Source organism: Musa acuminata, unplaced genomic scaffold (assembly GCF_036884655.1).
Source record: "Musa acuminata AAA Group cultivar baxijiao unplaced genomic scaffold, Cavendish_Baxijiao_AAA HiC_scaffold_1077, whole genome shotgun sequence".
NCBI lineage: Eukaryota > Viridiplantae > Streptophyta > Magnoliopsida > Zingiberales > Musaceae > Musa > Musa acuminata.
Genome location: NW_027021291.1, coordinates 2246941 through 2265760, shown reverse-complemented (window position 1 = coordinate 2265760; position 18820 = coordinate 2246941). Strand labels below are relative to the sequence as shown.

The following is an 18820-nucleotide window of genomic DNA, read 5'->3' as shown; positions in this document are numbered from 1 at the left end:
GAAACTTAATACCATGATAAATATTTTGAGTCGATGTAGACCATGATATATGATTTTGACTATTAAACGGTTCTTCTTAACAATCTCATGACTTCTGCCACTCTTAAACATCGGTTGGAGATCGGAGATTAGTGCAAAACCTAATCAAATTTACTTGTGATGAAAATAAAAATATAAAGAATATTCATTTTATCGAGGTCCTCTTATATAATCATAGATTTAGATTTGGTACACATATTTGTAAATATATTATTAGAAAAATATTGTGCAAGCCATAAATGGTAGAGGTGTTCAAATTGAACCTAACCAAGATTTCAGTTCGGATCAATTGAATTGAACTAATTTATTACATATATATATATATAATTATTTTAATTATAAACTGATTAATTGAATCGAATTAATCGAATCGATTAAATAAATTTGAATCGATTACGATTCAAACTATCTTATTTTAATCAAATCTAACTGAAAACGGTTTGAACCAGATTTTATTACGTCGACTGAAACAACACATGGATATTGTTCGATTGGAGGAGCTCAAGTATATAGATATATTCATCAATCTCTATAAATTATGTAAGTATGTAGCCTTATATTATATTATATAGTTTGATATATTAAGATTCCTCACCTTAATAGACAATTGGACTCCAAAAAACGAAAAAGAAAAAAGTGCAAGCCGTTCTTACGTTTCCATGAATTGTCAAACAAGAAAGTATTGTTTTGTTCTCCGTCACCTTGACATCGGGAAATTAAATCTGAGACTCCTTCCTGTGTACTTTGGCTCGTTACCACAGCTTGCATGGCGGGAGAGGCGCGCTGCAGAGCCCCGTGTTTCCTCTGAAGCCCTCCGCCGTCAAGGGAGCCCGATGGCGCGGTATCCGACCGCTGAGCCTGTTATCTGACACATCGAACTCGGTCAGTCGCGCGAGGTCCAGCACGCCCTCAGGTATGCTCCCGGAGAGCCCGTTCCCCGCCATCCCCACCTCCTTCAGCGCCGCCAGCCTCGCCATGGACGCCGGTATCCCGCCGCCAAGCTCTGGGTTGTGCGACACCACTAGCCTCTCTACTGTGTCCATCGCGGCCAGCTCCCCCACGCCCTCGTCAAGCCCCCCGGTGAACCGGTTGCGTGACAGATCCAGCGTCCGGTAGTGCCCCAAGGGGTCCTGCGTCCCCTTCGCCAGCACTGGCCGCAGCCGGCCGTACAGCTCGTTGGAGTGCAGGTCCAGGTCCATCAGCAGCGTCAGGTTCTTGAACCCCTCCGGGATCCCCGAATGCAGAGTGTTGTTGGAGAGGTTGAGCAACGAGAGCCCGGTCATGTTGCCGATCCACGGCGGGAGATCCCCCACCAGTCCGTTGCTGGAAAGGTCGAGGATCGAGATGGACGACGCCGACGACAGCCAGTCAGACAGCGGACCGGAGATCCCTGTGTCCGCCAGGACAAGCTTGAATATGTTCATCTGGCCGAGCCAGCTCGGCGGCCTGCCCAAGTGCATCAGGGAGTTGAAGGAGAGATCCAGCTCTTGGAGGTTCCGCAGCCGGGAGAGCTCGGCGGGGATTGGACCACCGAGGCGGTTCCGCGACAGGTCTAACGTCTGCAGATTGGCCAGGTTGGCGAAGCTGGAAGGGATCCTGCCGGTAAATCGGTTGTTGGAGAAGAAGATGTCCGTGAGCGTGGCGAGGCGTCCTATAGCGGCGGGCAGCTGACCGGTGAGCTTGTTGTTCTCCAGTATCAGTCTCTCGATGCTAGGTAGGCCGCCGATCGAATCCGGGATGCTCCCGGTGAGCTGGTTCTCCGACATCCTACAGAACTGCAGCGAGACCATACCGGCGATGGAAGGCGGAATGCTTCCCGTGATGCGGTTCTGGTTCAAGTAGAGAACCACCAGGTTTTTTAGCTTGCCTATGGAGCTGGGGATGCCGCCGGAGATCTTGTTCTCTGAAAGATCAAGAACAGTGAGCCTTCGCAGCAATCCGATCTCCATGGGGATGGAGCCGGTGAGGTGGTTGCCATGGAGGTCTAGTGCCTCCATTGCAGGTACCCGCCCGATGGATGCCGGGATGCCGCCGGTTAGCCTGTTGTTGGAAAGAGAGACCACGGAAAGAAATGGAGAGGTGAACATGGAAGGGGGAAGCGATCCGGAGAGGCGGTTGTTGCCGAGGGAGAGCTTCCGGAGTCGGGTGAGGTTTGCGAAGGCGGAGGGGATGCAGCCGGTGAGTTGGTTGGAGTCGAGGAGGAGGTGTTCAAGGCGGGAGAGGCGGCCGAGGGCGGGTGGAACGGGGCCGGCGAGCTGCTTGAGGTTGCTGAGATCGAGCAACCGGAGGGAGAAGAGGTCGCCGAGGGCAGGCGAGAGACTCCCGGCAATGGAGGCGTCGGAGATGAAGTCGGGCCCGGAGGAGAGGCCAGGGCGGCAGACGTTGACGACGCGGCCAGTGGCAGCGTCGCAGGCCACGCCGTCCCACGCGGAGCAACAGTCCGTGGCCGAGTCCCAGGAGCGGAGGAGGCCGGAGGGGTCGGCGGTGATGCCGGCCTTGAAGGTGAGAAGGGCCGAACGGTCGTGGGGGTGACATCCCTGCGACCACTGCAGCAACAGGGTGGAGCAGAGGAAGAGGAAGACGAGGCACAGCGGCTGCATGTTATCCATCTCTTACGTGAAAGAATCGACGAGGGTCGACCGATGTTCTCCCCAGTCGAAGAACTTGCAATGAAAAGGCGGTGGATCAAACTGGAGTCGAAAAGCATTCGTTACTGCCATGAAAGTGGCAGCAGAGGGTCTCTTAAGAGACCATTTCCTCGCAGTTTCTACTTCTTTAATGGGCTCTCAGGTCGGCAGAAATGTGGAGATGCAGCAGCAAATTAGGCGTGGAAACGGAGTCTGCTGCTGCAGTCATGAACGGTCTCCAAGGAAACTGGGGTGAGGCCCCATGAAGCTTGCCTGGGTTCAGACGCCCCATGGTGGAAGTGGCGCTGCTGACTTTAATGGGACCAGAGAAGAAAGAATAGGGGCGTCTCTCTGTCCCAATGGAGTATTATATCTCCTTCCTTCTCACCTAATGAGCTGTCGGAGTCGATGGGCTTCACTTGCCTTCGCCTGCCTTTCCAGGGTGTGTACTTGTGATGGCGCACGAGGCTGTCAACCACTCACCACAGCAAACTGCAGGTTGGGGGAACCTCAACTCATTGGATCATCTGGCTGTTTCTACAAGGCTTTGATACTGATTAGATATCGTTGCACACAGGCATTTAGGAAGCGAACGATTTCTTCTGTTAGAAGGCAAAGGAGAGGAATGGCAGACGGCTAGCGCCCACAGGTCAGAGGCTAGATGCAGAAATCAAGGTAATGCGTGCTTTGAGATGCATGAAAGCAATTCAATTCGAGTGATATGAACTATAAATATGGTTGGTCATTTGACAGTGATCCTCTCTTTGACCGAATAGATTCTCTGTGCCATCTCACTAACACTGATCTATTATTTCTCGATTGCGCCAGTTCTATAATGCCTGTTGATAGGGGTAAAAAATTGGCCTGACGTAACACCCTGGATTTGACGTAATATACCCCCCACGTCGAACGCCCTGTGCGGCACACTGTCCCAGAACGAACGTTAATAACGACGCGACATGAGCCCACACCCACCGTACCCAGACCCCCTCGGCTGACCGACGCTCCCCTCACCCTGCCGAAGCTCGGCTCTCCACGCAACGTCCATGACGACAGACGCCATCAGAGGTACGGCCCCCCTCCTGCAGGATGGCCCATCAGGTAACATCAAAACCCTTGTATAAATACCCATCGGACATGGGGGAAAGGGGGAGGCCAAAAAACACGATACTTCCCCGTACTGACTTGATCATCGGAGGGGTTGGGCCGAGCTACCGATCCGACCTGTGTGCAGGTACCCGACCGCTGTTAAGCCTGCTCGACAAGACGGAGTTCCCCGGCAAGATCCCCCGCATCCGCCGCCCCGGGACTTCAAAGGGAGTCACGTCTGATCCGAGTCATTTGGAGCCTTGAATCAGCCGCGTCAACCCCGAAGTCGCGGCTAAAAGGTTACTTACCGTAACAGATTGGCGCTAGAAGGAGGGCCGCATCCAAATGTCAGGCGACCAGCGAATCCACCTCGGCGGATCCTCAAATACGGAGCTCCCCGCCTTATGGGAACAGCGTGACGAAACCCACGACGAACGCCCCGCAGCGGTATCAGAACGCTACTGGCGACTGTTCAACGACCCGGGCTTGGCGCCCCCCGGCGGTGCACCCGCCGACCCGTCGCAAGTGCCACCTGAGGCCTTTCATGACCTCGCCCACCAGGTCCGAACTTTGACAAGCATAGTGCAGACCATCGTCTCCCAGCGAACGTCTTCGCAGGCAGCGCCGCCTTCGCGGCAACAGGAGCCCCCCGCCCGGACCCACGTGCCACTCACAGAACTTCCTGGCTCGCCTCGAAACCCCACAACTCATCCCGGGAGTCGGGAAGCAGAGGACACGGTGAGCCATCCCGAACCTGAGGCTCCGACTGTCGATTCGACGAACGCTCTACGAGCTCAGCTGTGCCTCGTCAGTCAAAGGCTTGACGAGGTACAACAGGAAGTTCGTAAGTCAAAGGGAGAGCTCGGGGCGGACGGACACCGAGGATCTCCGTTCATCCCCGAGATACAGGACCAGGCGATCCCGCCGCACTTCCACCTCCCCTCACTGGATGCGTACGACGGCGCAGCCGACCCGGCGGACCACGTGGCTGCTTTCCGGGCCCAGATGGCGCTATTCGGGACTTCAGACGCCCTGATGTGCAGGGCGTTCCCGACGACTCTGCGGGGACCAGCCCGCGCGTGGTACAGCGGCTTGAAGCCAGGGACCATCGCCTCCTTCGACCAGCTCGCCAAGGATTTCGAGCTTAACTTCCTGACGTACGCCCGGCCAAAGCCGTCCATGGCGTTGCTCTTGGGGCTCAACCAGAAGGAGGACGAGCCCCTCTCCCACTTTGTGAACCGATTTACAACACAAATCCGGGGACTAGCGGATGCTCACCCCTCTCTCTTGATGCAGGCCTTCATGGTTGGCCTGCGGCCCTCCAGGTTCTTCTGGTCACTCGTGGAGCGGCCCCCCGTCGCGGTCCCCGAAATGCTCCAACGTGCCAGTCAGTTTATCGCCGCGGAAACCTGGATGGCTGGAAAGCGGGAGGAGCACAAAAAGGTCAAGTCAGAATCGCCCCGACAGCAACAACCTACCGCCTCCCGGCGAAAGTTGGACAGGCCCGACCCCAGGCCTCCTCTTCCCGCCTTGAATTCTTCCCGGACTGAAATATTCTTACACGAGAGAGGGAAGGGGATGCTCAGGGACCCTCACCCGATGAAGAACCCGCGGGAGCTCGCAGACCGTTCAAAGTATTGCCGATTCCATCGACAACACGGGCACGACACTGAGCAGTGCTACGAGTTGAAGAGACAAATCGAGGAGCTCATCCTCAGAGGTCATCTCGGCCAATACCTCCGGCCAAACAAGGAGCAGTCACCTCGCCTAGAAGGCCCTGTCGAGCGACACATCGATGTCATAGCCGGATGCCCCGCATCCGGAGGAAATTCCATGTCGGGCAGAAAGGCGTACGCCCGGTCCGCTCCCGACAAAGCCTCGGGACACGAGCCCGAGCCCGAGATCACCTTCCCAACCGGAGCTGCTGAGCGACCCGACCACGACGATGCCTTGGTGATATCGGCAAGGGTAGCCAACGCGCAAATGAGGAGAATCATGGTCGACACGGGAAGCTCGGCCAACATACTCTACTTCAGTGCCTTTCAGAAGCTGGACCTGGCCAGGGAAAATTTAAGCCCGATCTGCTCAGCGCTCACCGGCTTCACGGGAGATTCAATATCGCCCCTGGGAGCCATTACCTTGCCTCTGACCGTGGGGACCCCGCCAAGATCGAAGACCGTAATGACTACGTTCTTGGTGGTCGACCTTCCCACCGCTTACAATGCCATACTAGGTCGACCGACCCTCAACAAGGTCAGAGCCGTCGTCTCGACCTACTATAGGACCGTCAAATTCCCGACTCGCGAGGGGGTCGGGGAGGCCACCGGAAGCCCCCGAGAGTCCAGGCGCTGCTACCTTACCTCCGTCTCATTGGGCAAGAGAACTAGGGCCGGGGCGCCCTTGGAAGATCCGCGGGAAGCGAAGAAACTGGCTCCTCATCCCGAGCCGAGGGGATCCACTGTTGACGTTCCTTTGCAGGAAGCGCGGCCAAGCCAAACGGTAAGGGTCGGATCGGAACTGCCCGAACGGGAACGGGAACAGCTCGTCGGTCTTCTGCGGAAAAATGCCGACATCTTTGCCTGGTCCCCATCGGACATGGAGGGGGTCGACCCAGAGGTCGCAGAGCATCATCTCAATATCCCACCTGACGCTCGCCCAGTGAAACAAAAACCCCGGCGCCACGCCCCTGACCGACAACGCGTCATACGAGAGGAGGTGGGCCGACTCTTAGCGGCAGGCTTCATAGAAGAAGCCAAGTATCCCCAGTGGTTATCCAATGTAGTTCTCGTGAAGAAACACAATGGAAGCTGGAGGATGTGCGTTGACAACACCAGTCTCAACAGTGCGTGCCCTAAAGACTGCTATCCCCTCCCGAAGATCGACCGGCTGGTCGACGCGATGGCAGGACACGCACGCCTCTCTTTCATGGACGCCTATTCAGGGTATAACCAGATCAGGATGGCGCCCGAAGACAGAGAACGTACGGCTTTCCTCACCGATCAAGGGATATACTTCTACAAGGTCATGCCGTTCGGGTTAAAAAATGCCGGGGCCACATACCAGAGGACGGTAAACAAAATGTTTGCCCATCAAATCGGCAGAAACATGGAAGTCTACGTAGACGACATGATCGTAAAAAGCCGAGAGGCCAGAACGCACCTTGCCGACCTGGCCGAGGCCTTCGCCACGCTACGCAAGTTCCGCATGCGGCTCAACCCCACAAAGTGCGCTTTCGGCGTCACCTCCGGGAAGTTCCTAGGATTCATTGTACACCAGAGAGGAATCGACGCCGACCCAGAGAAGGTACAGGCAATAATCGATATGCAGACCCCCCGGACGGTTAAGGACCTACAGCGATTCAACGAAAGACTTGTCGCCCTGTCCTGCTTCCTCGCCCGAGCGGGCGATCGCTGCCTCCCGCTCTTCAAGGCGCTCAAAAACCCGAAGGATTTCCAATGGACATCGGAATGCGAGGAGGCCTTAAAGCAGCACCTGGCCAGCCTCCCTCGGCTCACCTCTGTCTCCCCCGGCGAGGAGCTGGGACTCTACCTAGCGGCCTCCCCGCATGCGGTCAGCTCCGTCCTTGTCAAGGAAAGCTCCGGCCCGCAACTACCGATCTACTACGTCAGCCACGTCCTGAGTGGACCTGAAGAGCGCTACCCGCCGATAGAAAAACTCGCACTCACCCTGGTGCTCTCGGCTCGGAAGTTGCGCCCTTACTTCCAGGCGCACCCGGTGAAAGTCATCACCGACCAGCCTCTCCGGCAGGTCTTAACAAAATTCGATGTTGCAGGTCGACTCCTCCGATGGGCCGTGGAGCTCGGTGAACATGATATCAGTTACGCACCCAGGACCGCCATGAAGGCCCAAGCGGTGGCCGACTTCATCGCGGAGCTGGCTCCCATGGACGGAGATCCCAAGCAAACCCCCGAGGCTTGGATCCTACACGTGGACGGCTCAGCTAACTCAAGTGGTGCCGGAGCGGGGCTGGTCCTCCTCGCCCCTGACGGACGCTCGTTCGAGCGTTCCCTCCGCTTCGGGTTTAAAGCCACTAATAACGAGGCGGAATACGAGGCACTCCTAGCGGGATTAAGGCTGGCCCTCGAAATGCAGGTAAACGCAATACACGTCCTCACCGACTCGCAACTTGTGGCCAAACAGCTCAACGGTGGATATGAAGCTCGGGATGCAACCATGGCCAAGTACCTGGCACGGGTAAGAGACCTAACCGCGAGGTTCCCTTACTTTACATTATCTAATGTCCCGAGGGAGGAAAACGAGCGAGCCGATGCGCTCGCTAAGCTGGCGTCAAGACAAACCCCCGAGGCATGGCCAGAGATTGAGGAGCTCCCCGCCCGCGCCATCGAAGTAGCGACTATGGCCCCAGGCGGTGCGCCGACTACGTGGGTGCAAGAGTTGCTGCGCTTCAAACGGGATGGAACTCTCCCTCTCGACGAAGTCGCCGCTCGACGTCTATGCCGCACACACGCGTGGTACGCCGAGGAGGGTGGTCGGCTTTACAAACGGTCCTTCACCCACCCCCTCCTGCGATGCTTCAAACCTGACGAAGCACAGACAGTCTTGGCCGAAACTCATGAGGGGGTCTGCGGCGAACACATCGGCGGACGAACCTTGGCGCACAAGATACTCCGCCAAGGCTACTACTGGCCAACCATGTGCCGAGATGCGAAAGCCTACGTGCAGCGGTGCGGATCGTGCCAGCAACACGCCCGCGCACCCCGACAACCCTCGGTCCCGCTCTCCCCCATCGACTGCGCATGGCCTTTTGCCCAGTGGGGGCTGGACCTCCTCGGTCCCTTCCCACCGGCTTCTGGACAGCGGAAGTACATAATTGTAGGAGTAGACTACTTCACAAAGTGGGTCGAGGCCGAGCCACTGGCGACGATCACGGAACATCAGATGGAGAAATTCGTGTGGAAGAACCTTGTAACTCGGTTTGGGTTGCCCAGGGCCATTATCACCGACAACGGACCTCAGTTCGCAGGCACAAGGTTTCGGGAATTCTGCGCCGGTCACGGCATTCAACTAAGGTTCAGCTCGGTGGCCCACCCTCAGACGAACGGGTTGGCCAAGGTAACCAACCGGTCCATCTTGGATGGCCTCAAAAGAAGAGTGTCAGCGGCCCGATCGATCTGGACGGACGAGCTCCCTAGTGTGTTATGGTCGCTGCGAACCACTCCCAAGACTGCGACCGGAGAATCCCCGTACAGTTTGACGTTCGGAACCGAGGCCATCCTACCACCCGAGATGTCTATCGCCACGCGTCGGACAAGGAGCTACGACGAGGAAACCTCGAACCAGGGACTTCGCGCCAGCCTCGACGTGCTCGAGGAGCGGCGCGCCGATGCGCACCTGAAGGCCCTCTCTCACCAGAGAGCCGTCGCCAGGGCCTACAACAAAAAGGTGCGACCCCGACCGATCATGTTAGGTGATCTAGTCCTACGAAGGGCCGAGGTCAGCGACCTGACCCGAACGAGGGGGAAGCTGGCCCCCAAGTGGGAGGGACCATATCGAGTTGTTGCCGTGGTCCGACCGGGTACGTATCGACTCACAGCAATGGACGGTTCCTCCTTGCCGAGAACGTGGAACATCCAGAACCTCAAAAAGTTCTTTGTCTGAGGTCAACATCCGTGTTAAGCATCTCCCAAGTCTCCCAAGTCGAAGCTATGCAATTTCTGAAGCTCAAAAACATACGAGGAAAGGACCTTTATTTCTGGAGCATGAGAATACAAGAAGACTCTCGAAGCAAAAAGGCACACTGGGAAGATTTTACGAAGCACAGGATTACAACTACGACCTGACCCGAAGACCACAAAAGTTACAAGCAAAAACGGCTCGGCTGAGCCGACTTCAAGACTGCCCTAAGCCATCGGGGCCCCCGACGCTATTGTCGAAAGGAACTTCCTCCGGCATGTCTACGTCCAAGTCCTCGGGGTGCGAGGTGAAAGGATCCGCCTCGACCCCCAACCCGGGATGGCACGTCCGGAATCGGCCCAGGGCTATCCGGTACCCGTACTCATAGGTAACCTGCCCTGACCGAACCAGCCCGAGTTGGAAGCCGGGGGATTGCTTGTAGGCTTCGATTATTTCCCTCTCCTTCTCCGGTCGCCGCTCCCGCTCGGCCGCCAGGGCTTCCGAGGCCCCCTTCGCGTCGGCCAATGCCCCCTCCAGCCGCTGGGTAAGAGCGGCCGCCTCGCCTCGGGCCAGGCAAGCCTCGGACTGCGCCCCCTCCAGGAGCCTTCGGAGGTTGTCTTTCTCCTCCTCAGCCGCCTTCGCCTCGGACCTTAGGCGAAGGACCTCGGCCTCGGTCTCCCCAGCCTCAGCCCGTAGACGCGTCACCTCCGCTTCAAGCTCTAAGGAACGCTGCTCGGCTGCCGCGACCGCCTCAGGAGCTGCCCCTGCACGAACCTCCTCAAGCTGCCTACGCAGCTCGGCGTTGCGATCGCACAAAATACCTAAGGCCCGGCCCGAGTCGCGAACACGATCTGCCAATGCCATAGCGTAGTGCTGACCCTGCGGGAGGAAAGTCAGAACCCTCGGTTGCGTCATAGATCGAAAGCCAACAGTAGAGCACTTACCCACAACAGCGACTTCACGGATTTACCGAGCAGGACATCCGACGGCAGAATATACATTTCGCGAGCCAGGTCAGGATGCAGCCCCCCTCGGAAGAATGCAGCTGCGGTCTCCGCATCGGCCCACACCCGGGTCCCGCGGGTCAGCCCCCCCCAGCGGGCTACCAACCGGTCAGAGGGTTGGCCTTCGGAAAGCTCGCCCATCAAGCGCGCTTGGTAGGAGTCGTTTGGCGGCCCCGCGGGTAGACGGCACAAGTCCCGGATCGAGGGTTCCCGCGGCGCCTTCCCCGCCTCGTTGCTCGGGCCTGCCTCGCCCTCGCCTGTCGTGTGAGCCCGACTCCGCCGCCCCCACGCTCTCCTGAGCCCACGGGGGAGTCGGTTTCTTTGAAGCTCCGACCTTGGCCTTCTTCCGAGGGCGGGCATCCTCGAGCTCCACTGGCGCCTCTCTTGTACCAGCGCCTAGGCCGACCTGACGCCGCGGAGATGCTGCGGACGGGACGCGTCCTCCGCGCACTACAGCAAGTTTCACCATCTCTGCAAAAACACATCGGCCTCGATGAGCACCCCGAAAGAAGAAAATAAAACATGAGGGCCTACCGCCACCTTCTCAAGGCATACCTCGAGGTACCGGGCTCAAGCCCGCCTCGACCAACCACGCCTCGGTCATCTTTCGGATGACTCTGGAAGATGGGAGGATCTCCTTCAATCTTCGAAGGGCTTGGAGCTCCCCCTCATCCAAGGCCGGGACATTGTTATCGACTGCGCGCGTGGCCCACCGGAGCCCAAAGCTCCAACTCTCCGGATGGCAGACATAGAAGAAGCGCTCCTTCCACCCCTTGTTGCTGGAGGGAGCCCCGCCGACCCGGAAACCAGGTCGGGCGGACAAGTAATAGCCCCCCGACCCCCTGGACAGGCGAAAACAGGAAAGGAAAAGAGACCGGCTCGGGGTGATTCGGGCGAAGTAGCATTCCCCGAGGAACGCCACCAGGTAGCGCCAAGAATTCGGCGCCATCTGAGAAGGGGAAATGCGCCACCACGCGACACAGGAGGTTATGACCGGGTGGAACGGTAGGCGTAGTCCGGCTTCGAAGGCATCTATGGTTAGGGCAAAGCCCCTAGGAATGGGATCATACGCCCGCTGCCCCGGCTTAGGGGCAAGGAGCGAGAACTCCGGCGGGATACCATAGCGGTCCCGAAGGAGCCCCAGCAACGACTCGCTCACAATGGAGTCGAGGTCGTGCGGCCACATCAGCGATTCAAGGGCTTTGGTAGCCCGTTCCTCGGACGACGAGCGGGGGCTCGCCAACGCCACCTCACCAGCAGCACCAGAAAAAGGAGGCAAAGAAGGAGACAACGACGGAGGGGAAGCCATCCTTACCGAGCTTTTGGGAAGGCAGGGCGACTGAAGAGTGCTAGGTCGAGTCACCCAGAGAAGGGGTTGAAGCAAATGCAGGTACCAAGAAGTGAAAGAGACCGACGGAGCGCTATTTATAGCCTGCTTCCCGCCGAAGCGGCGACCCTTCCCCTCCTGAGATATGCTGCGAAGACGCAAAGGCCGTATCGCCATAACTTCGGCTGGTACGGCTCTTAATCACAGTGCGGTGCGAAGTACGGAGCCCCTAATCATGTCAACCTCGAAAACCGACGACGCCCGAAAGGCGTGGCCCTTTGATCTTCCCCAGGCAAAAGGCAACCCGGCTGACTGCGCCCGCACAACGGTCAAAAACGACCAAAACACCGATCGAAAGCCAAGTATCGCCTCGTCCGTGTTACAACCGGGGCCATCGCCTCGGTTACAGCCTGCCCGAACCGAGCGCCTCGGCTTTACGCCATCCCGAGACACACCTGAGCGGTCACCCCGCCCACGTTGTGCTCCTCGGCCCTCAGCTTTACGCATCCCGAGACACACCTGAGCGGTCACCCCGCCCACGTTGTGCTCCTCGGCCCTCAGCTTTACGCCATCCGGAGACACACCTGAGCGGTCACCCCGCCCACGTTGTGCTCCTCGGCCCTCAGCTTTACGCATCCCGAGACACACCTGAGCGGTCACCCCGCCCATGTTGTGCTCCTCGGCCCTCAGCTTTACGCCATCCCGAGACACACCTGAGCGGTCACCCCGCCCACGTTGTGCTCCTCGGCCCTCGGCCCTCGGCTTTACGCCTCCCGAAGATCACACCTGCGCGGTCACCCCGCCTACGTTGTGCTCCTCGGCCCTCGGCTCTACGACTCCCAAAACCACACCTGCGCAGTCACCCTGCCTGCGCTGTGCTCCTCAGCTCCAGTACCCCCGAGTCCAACTCTGCTCATCTTCCTGACTAAAGTTGCGCACCTCGACCTCGTGCTGCTCGAGATGCGTTCGCGCGACCGGCTCGTCTGCACCATGCCCCTCGGACCCGCATGAACAGCCTACCCGAAGTAGGAAGCCATGCATCGGACTCCCTGCATGAAAAACCGACGCATAGCTCCTTTTAGGGGGGGCATATGATACTGGTAAAAAATTGGCCTGACGTAACACCCTGGATTTGACGTAATACACCCCCCACGTCGAACGCCCTGTGCGGCACACTGCCCCAGAACGAACGTTAATAACGACGCGACATGAGCCCAAACCCACCGTACCCAGACCCCCTCGGCTGACCGACGCTCCCCTCACCCTGCCGAAGCTCGGCTCTCCACGCAACGTCCACGACGACAGACGCCATCAGAGGTACGGCCCCCCTCCTGCAGGATGGCCCATCAGGTAACATCAAAACCCTTGTATAAATACCCATCGGACATGGGGGAAAGGGGGAGGCCAAAAAACACGATACTTCCCCGCACTGACTTGATCGTCGGAGGGGTCGGGCCGAGCTACCGACCCGACCTGTGTGCAGGTACCCGACCGCTGTTAAGCCTGCTCGACAAGACGGAGTTCCCCGGCAAGATCCCCCGCATCCGTCGCCCCGGGACTTCAAAGGGAGTCACGTTTGATCCGAGTCATTTGGAGCCCTGAATCAGCCGCGTCAACCCCGAAGTCGCGACTAAAAGGTTACTTACCGTAACACCTGTCATCATGGAACTGCGTTTCTAGGGATTCACTTGTAAGATATCAAGTAGGATTTAGGTTATCAGCATCCTCCAATTATGGAACCCATATCCCCATTGGCCCGACCTCCACTTACAAATACAAAACAAGTTAAGGAAATTTATTGTTTCCGAGTGGATAAGACCAACGCAATGCACTAAAGTGACCTGGTAGTATCAGATGACAGTAGAAAGCAAGTCTTTGCACGATTTGTTTGGAGAAAACCAAGACAAACGTGACCAGGAAGTATCAGATGATAAGGATCACCAGCTAAAATGTACTTTGGCTCACATACATTACCTTCACAAATCTGGATAATATAATTCGCAAGTAAAAAAGCCAGCTGTAGAAGAAGCAATTGCCCAAAGCAAAACAAATATCACTGGTGATGAGGGCAATAATGGTGACAGGATGTGAATGACGTCAGCCACCCTGTACCAATGCCTCACGCCCCGGTCAACGAAGCCCTGGGACGCCGACCCAGGCGCATTAACGCCCGGACTGGCCCCCGTCCGTCACAAACAACGCCACCACCCCTCGGCCAACGAGCCCGGCTCTGCGCCTTTTGGGCTCGGTCAAGGGTACGGAACACGCCCACCGAGACGCACCATACCCTGCTGCAGCTCGGCCTCCCACGCAGCCCCAATGGGCGTGTCAGTCGCAACGTGAGGTATTCACCCAGGCCCACCTATAAATACCCCTGAGTCCTAAGCCAGGGGGAGGACACACTCACAAACCACACTTGCATGGAGGCATTTCGTCCTCCAAAACCCCCTCCACATCTTCCTCTAACTTGATCGTCGGAGGGGTCGGGCCGAGCTTCCGACCCGACCTGTGTGCAGGAACGAAAACTAGGTGGCCTCTTCCCGGCGCTGCTGCGGAGCTGCCGACCCGATCTACCGCCCCGAACGACCGATCCCGATCGGGAGACCCCGAGGGAGCTGCGCCCGAGATCCTCGACATTCCGAGCCCCAGAACCGAGCCGCGTCGGCCCCGAGGCCACGGCTTAAAAAGTTACACACCGTAACATTTTGGCGCTAGAAGGAGGGCCCAGCATGTCGAGCGATCATCAGGATGATCGTGCCAGACTCGCCATCGGGGAACCATTCCCGACCGAGGGTACGGGGGAACTCCCCCCTCTCCAAGGATCTCGAGAAGAGCGTCCCGCTACGGCTTCAGAGCGCTACCGGCGGATCTTCAACGATCCGGGCCTATCGCCCCCCGACGGAACCACCGGCGGTCCGCCGCCCGTATCAGCCGAAGCCTTCCACGGCCTCACTCACTAGGTCCAACTACTCACTAACATGGTGCAAACTATTGTCCCCCTTGTCTCCCGTCCATCTCGGCCCCCGGGCCCCCAACTGTTGTACCAACAGGGGGTCCCTAGTCAAGCTCCCACCCCCCCTCGAGAGCCCCCCGCTTCGCCTCGGGTGCCGCTATCTCAGCCCCGAGAGCAGGCGGCGATCTGCCCGGAAGGCCATTCGGAACCAGAGGCACTATCCTCGAACTCTGCAGTATCCCTCCGCGCTCAGTTGCGCCTCGTCAACCAGCGGCTTGACAATGTGCAAAGGGAAATCCGTGCCGGGCCACCAGGGGAGCCCACGGAAGGCCCGCATCAGGGGTCGCCGTTCGTGCCGAAGATACTGGAACACGCCATTCCCCCAGGCTTCCGACTCCCCCCCCTGGACGCTTATGACGGCTCCGTCGACCCGGCCGACCACACGGCGGCCTTCCGCGCGCAGATGTCGTTGTACGGGACCTCCGACGCCTTGATGAGCAGGGCATTCCCCACCACGTTGAGAGGGCCGGCCCTCGCGTGGTACGGAGGCTTGAAGACTGCGACGATCGCCTCATTCGACCAGCTCGCCAAGGACTTCGAGCTCCACTTCATAGCTAGCGCTCGCCCGAAGCCCTCCATGGCGTTCCTCCTCGGGCTTACCCAGAAGGAGGATGAGCCCCTCTCCCTTTACGTAAATCGCTTTGCTACAAGGATCCGGGAACTCCCGGACGCTCACCCTTCACTGTTAATGCAGGCGTTCGTAACAGGCCTGCGTCCCTCCCGACTCTTCTGGTCTCTCGTGGAGCGACCTCCTACCTCGGTCCCCGAGATGCTCCAGCGCGCGAACCAGTTCGTGGAAGTCGAAGCCTGGACGGGGGGGAAACGGCAGGAACACAAGAGGGAAAGACCAGAACTGGCTCAGGGACAGCTCCCTCCCAGACGCAAGCTCCACCAACCCGATCCTCCCCTGCTGAGACCCCTCCCGCTCCCAACGAGTGCATCCCGGACGGAAATTTTTCTCCAGATCAGGGAAAGGGGAATGCTCAAAACCCCTTACCCGATGAACAACCCGCGAGAGCTGGCCGATCGGTCCAAGTACTGCCGCTTCCACCGCCAAAACGGACATGACACTGAAGAATGCCGCGAGCTCTCGCGGCAAATCTACAAACTCCGCCGGGAGGGGCGCCTCGACCCCCACGTTCAGAAAGGCAACATCCCCCCGCCTTGCCCAGACGGTCCGACCGAGCGCCTAATCAACGTCATCACTGGCGGCCCAGCATCCGGAGGGGATAGCATGTCTGGAAGGAAGGCCTACGCCCGCTCGGCCAGGGACGAGGGTCCCCATGGAACCCCTGACCCCCGGGTCGCATTTCCCCCCGAAGACGCCGAACGACTGGAGCACGATGACGCGCTAGTAATAACCGCCAGAATCGCCAATGCCCAGGTAAGAAGAATTATGATTGACACAGGAAGCTCGGCGGATATACTATTCCACGACGCCTTCCAGAAGCTGGGACTTACGAAGCAAGCCCTGAAACCAGTCCGCTCGGACCTCACCGGGTTCACCGGCAACTCGGTTTCGCCATTGGGATCTGTCACACTACCTCTGACGCTGGGGACACCGCCCAAGACTAAAACGGTGATGTCGACCTTTCTGATAGTAGATCTTTCTACAGCGTACAATGCCATCCTCGGCCGACCTTCCCTCAACAAAAGCAGGGCCCTGGTCTCCACTTACCATCAGACAGTGAAATTCCCGACTCACGCGGGAACTGGAGAGGTCTGGGGAAGCCCTCGGGAATCCAGGCGATGCTACCTGACGGCGGTCTCCCTACACAATAGGCCAAAAACCGAAGCACCCCTGGACGATCCCAGAGAAATGAAACGGCCAAATCCACATCCCGAGCCATCGGCCCCAACCTACGACGTGTCACTGAAAAAGGGACGCCCGGACCGAACCATTAAGGTCGGGACTGACCTACCCCTGGACGAGCGGGAACAACTCGTCGGCCTCTTGCAAGAGAACGCCGACGTCTTTGCTTGGTCGCCATCCGACGTAGCAGGCGTGGACCCAAAGGCAGCCCAACATCACCTCAACATATCGCCTGATGCCCGCCCGGTGAAACAAAGGCCGCGACCCCAGGCCCCGGACAGGCAACAAGCCATCCGCGAAGAGGTAGAACGGCTCCTAGCGGCCGGCTTTATAGAAGAGGTCAAGTACCCACAGTGGCTATCCAATGTAGTTCTGGTAAAAAAGCATAATGGGAGCTGGCGAATGTGTGTTGACTACACCAGTCTTAATCAGGCATGCCCAAAAGACTGCTACCCCCTTCCAAGGATTGATCAGCTCGTGGATGCAACCGCAGGGCACGCCCGACTCTCATTCATGGACGCCTTCTCCGGATATAATCAGATCCGAATGGCGCCTGAGGATCAGAGACACACAGCCTTCATCACCAACCTCGGGGCATACTTTTACAAAGTGATGCCGTTCGGGCTAAAGAACGCGGGCGCAACTTATCAGAGGACCATCAACAAGATATTCGCCCAACAAATAGGGCGAAACCTAGAGGTCTATGTGGACGACATGATTGTAAAAAGCCGGGTCTCGCGAGATCACCTAACGGACCTATCAGAAACATTCGCCACACTCCGAAACTGCGGCCTTCGGCTCAACCCCGCAAAGTGCGCCTTCGGCGTTAGTACAGGAAAGTTCCTCGGATTCATTGTACATGAAAGAGGGATCGACGTCAACCCGGAAAAGGTCCAGGCGATCCTCGACATGCAGGCCCCTTGGACGATCAAAGACCTACAGCGACTAAACGGACGACTGGCCGCCCTATCCCGATTCTTGTCCCGGTCGGGTGATCGCTGCCTCGCCTTCTTCCGTGCAATAAGAGACCCGAAGAATTTCCAATGGACGCCCCAGTGTGGGGAAGCTTTCCGACAGGTCCAGCAACATTTAGCCAACCTTCTGCGCCTCACTTCAGTCACTGCTGGAGAAGAGCTCGGCGTTTACCTAGCTGCCTCACAGCACGTAGTCAGCTCGGTCCTCATCAAGACAGCCGGCCAACAGCTCCCTGTCTACTACACCAGTCATGTCCTGAGCGGGCCCGAGGAGCGATATCCTCCAATCGAGAAGCTCGCCCTCGCGCTCGTGCTGGCGGCCCGAAAGTTACGCCCCTACTTCCAAGCTCATCCGATCAAGGTAATCACCGACCAACCTCTCAGTCAAGTACTGTCCAAATTCGATGTCGCAGGGCGACTCCTCAAGTGGTCGGTCGAGCTCGGAGAGTTCGACATCCACTACACGCCCAGGACCGCCATCAAAGCACAAGCACTGGCCGACTTCATCTCAGAGCTCGCCCATCCCGAAGGGTGGCCCTCTAGTGAACTAGGCGGAACGTGGGTCCTACAGGTGGACGGCTCGTCCGCTTCAACCGGGGCAGGCGCAGGACTGGTGCTGTCGGCCCCCGATGGGCAGACGTTCGAGCGTTCCCTCCGCTTCGGGTTCCATGCCACCAACAATGAAGCCGAGTACGAGGCACTCCTGGCGGGGCTCAGACTATCCCGCGAGATGCAGGTCGACGCCATCAAAGTCCTCACCGATTCGCAACTAGTGACCGAGCAACTTAACGGCGGATATGTGGCCAGAGAACCCACCATGGCAAAGTACGTAGCGGAGGTAAAAAACTTAGCCTCCTGTTTCGCACACTTCACGATATCCAGGGTGCCAAGACATCAGAACGACCGTGCCGATGAGCTGGCCAAGCTAGCCTCGAAGCGACCTCCGGGCACCACCCACGGTATCGAGGAGCTTCCCTCCCCCTCTATCCCGATCGCGTGTGTTTCGGTGGCCGACTCCCGAGCCACCTGGGTAGGGGACATGCTGCGCTACAAACGCGACGGGACCCTCCCCACCGACGAAGCCGCAGCTCGACGTATTCGCCGAAATCATGCATGGTACTCCGAAGCGAACGGGCGGCTATACAAGCGGTCTTTCTCCCACCCTCTTCTGCGGTGCCTCGAGCCAGAAGAGGCGGCGACTGTCTTGGCCGAGGTCCACGAAGGGATTTGTGGAGAGCACATCGCCGGCCGAACCCTGGCCTGCAAAATTCTCCGCTAA

General features: G+C 58.1%; 3 protein-coding genes across 3 annotated transcripts; 2 read left to right on the top strand and 1 right to left on the bottom strand.

The window, feature by feature from the left end:
- Positions 1–567: 567 nt before the first annotated feature.
- Positions 568–2852, bottom strand: LOC135666232 (LRR receptor-like serine/threonine-protein kinase GSO1). The gene has a single exon (XM_065177800.1). It carries the CDS (start codon positions 2646–2648, stop codon positions 792–794), a length of 1857 nt encoding a protein of 618 aa, XP_065033872.1. The 5' UTR covers positions 2649–2852; the 3' UTR covers positions 568–791.
- Positions 2853–4100: 1248 nt separating this feature from the next.
- On the top strand, positions 4101–9395 carry LOC135666282 (uncharacterized). The gene has a single exon (XM_065177848.1). The coding sequence runs from the start codon at positions 4101–4103 to the stop codon at positions 9393–9395; it is 5295 nt and encodes a 1764-aa protein (XP_065033920.1).
- A 5324-nt stretch (positions 9396–14719) lies between these two features.
- LOC135666281 (uncharacterized) lies at positions 14720–18820 on the top strand. Its single transcript, XM_065177847.1, has one exon. The coding sequence runs from the start codon at positions 14720–14722 to the stop codon at positions 18818–18820; it is 4101 nt and encodes a 1366-aa protein (XP_065033919.1).

Bases quoted from the DNA above. Each gene is read 5' to 3' on its own strand.
- LOC135666232 (XM_065177800.1), bottom strand. From the start codon at position 2,648: ATGGATAACATGCAGCCGCTGTGCCTCGTCTTCCTCTTCCTCTGCTCC.
- LOC135666282 (XM_065177848.1), top strand. From the start codon at position 4,101: ATGTCAGGCGACCAGCGAATCCACCTCGGCGGATCCTCAAATACGGAG.
- LOC135666281 (XM_065177847.1), top strand. From the start codon at position 14,720: ATGGTGCAAACTATTGTCCCCCTTGTCTCCCGTCCATCTCGGCCCCCG.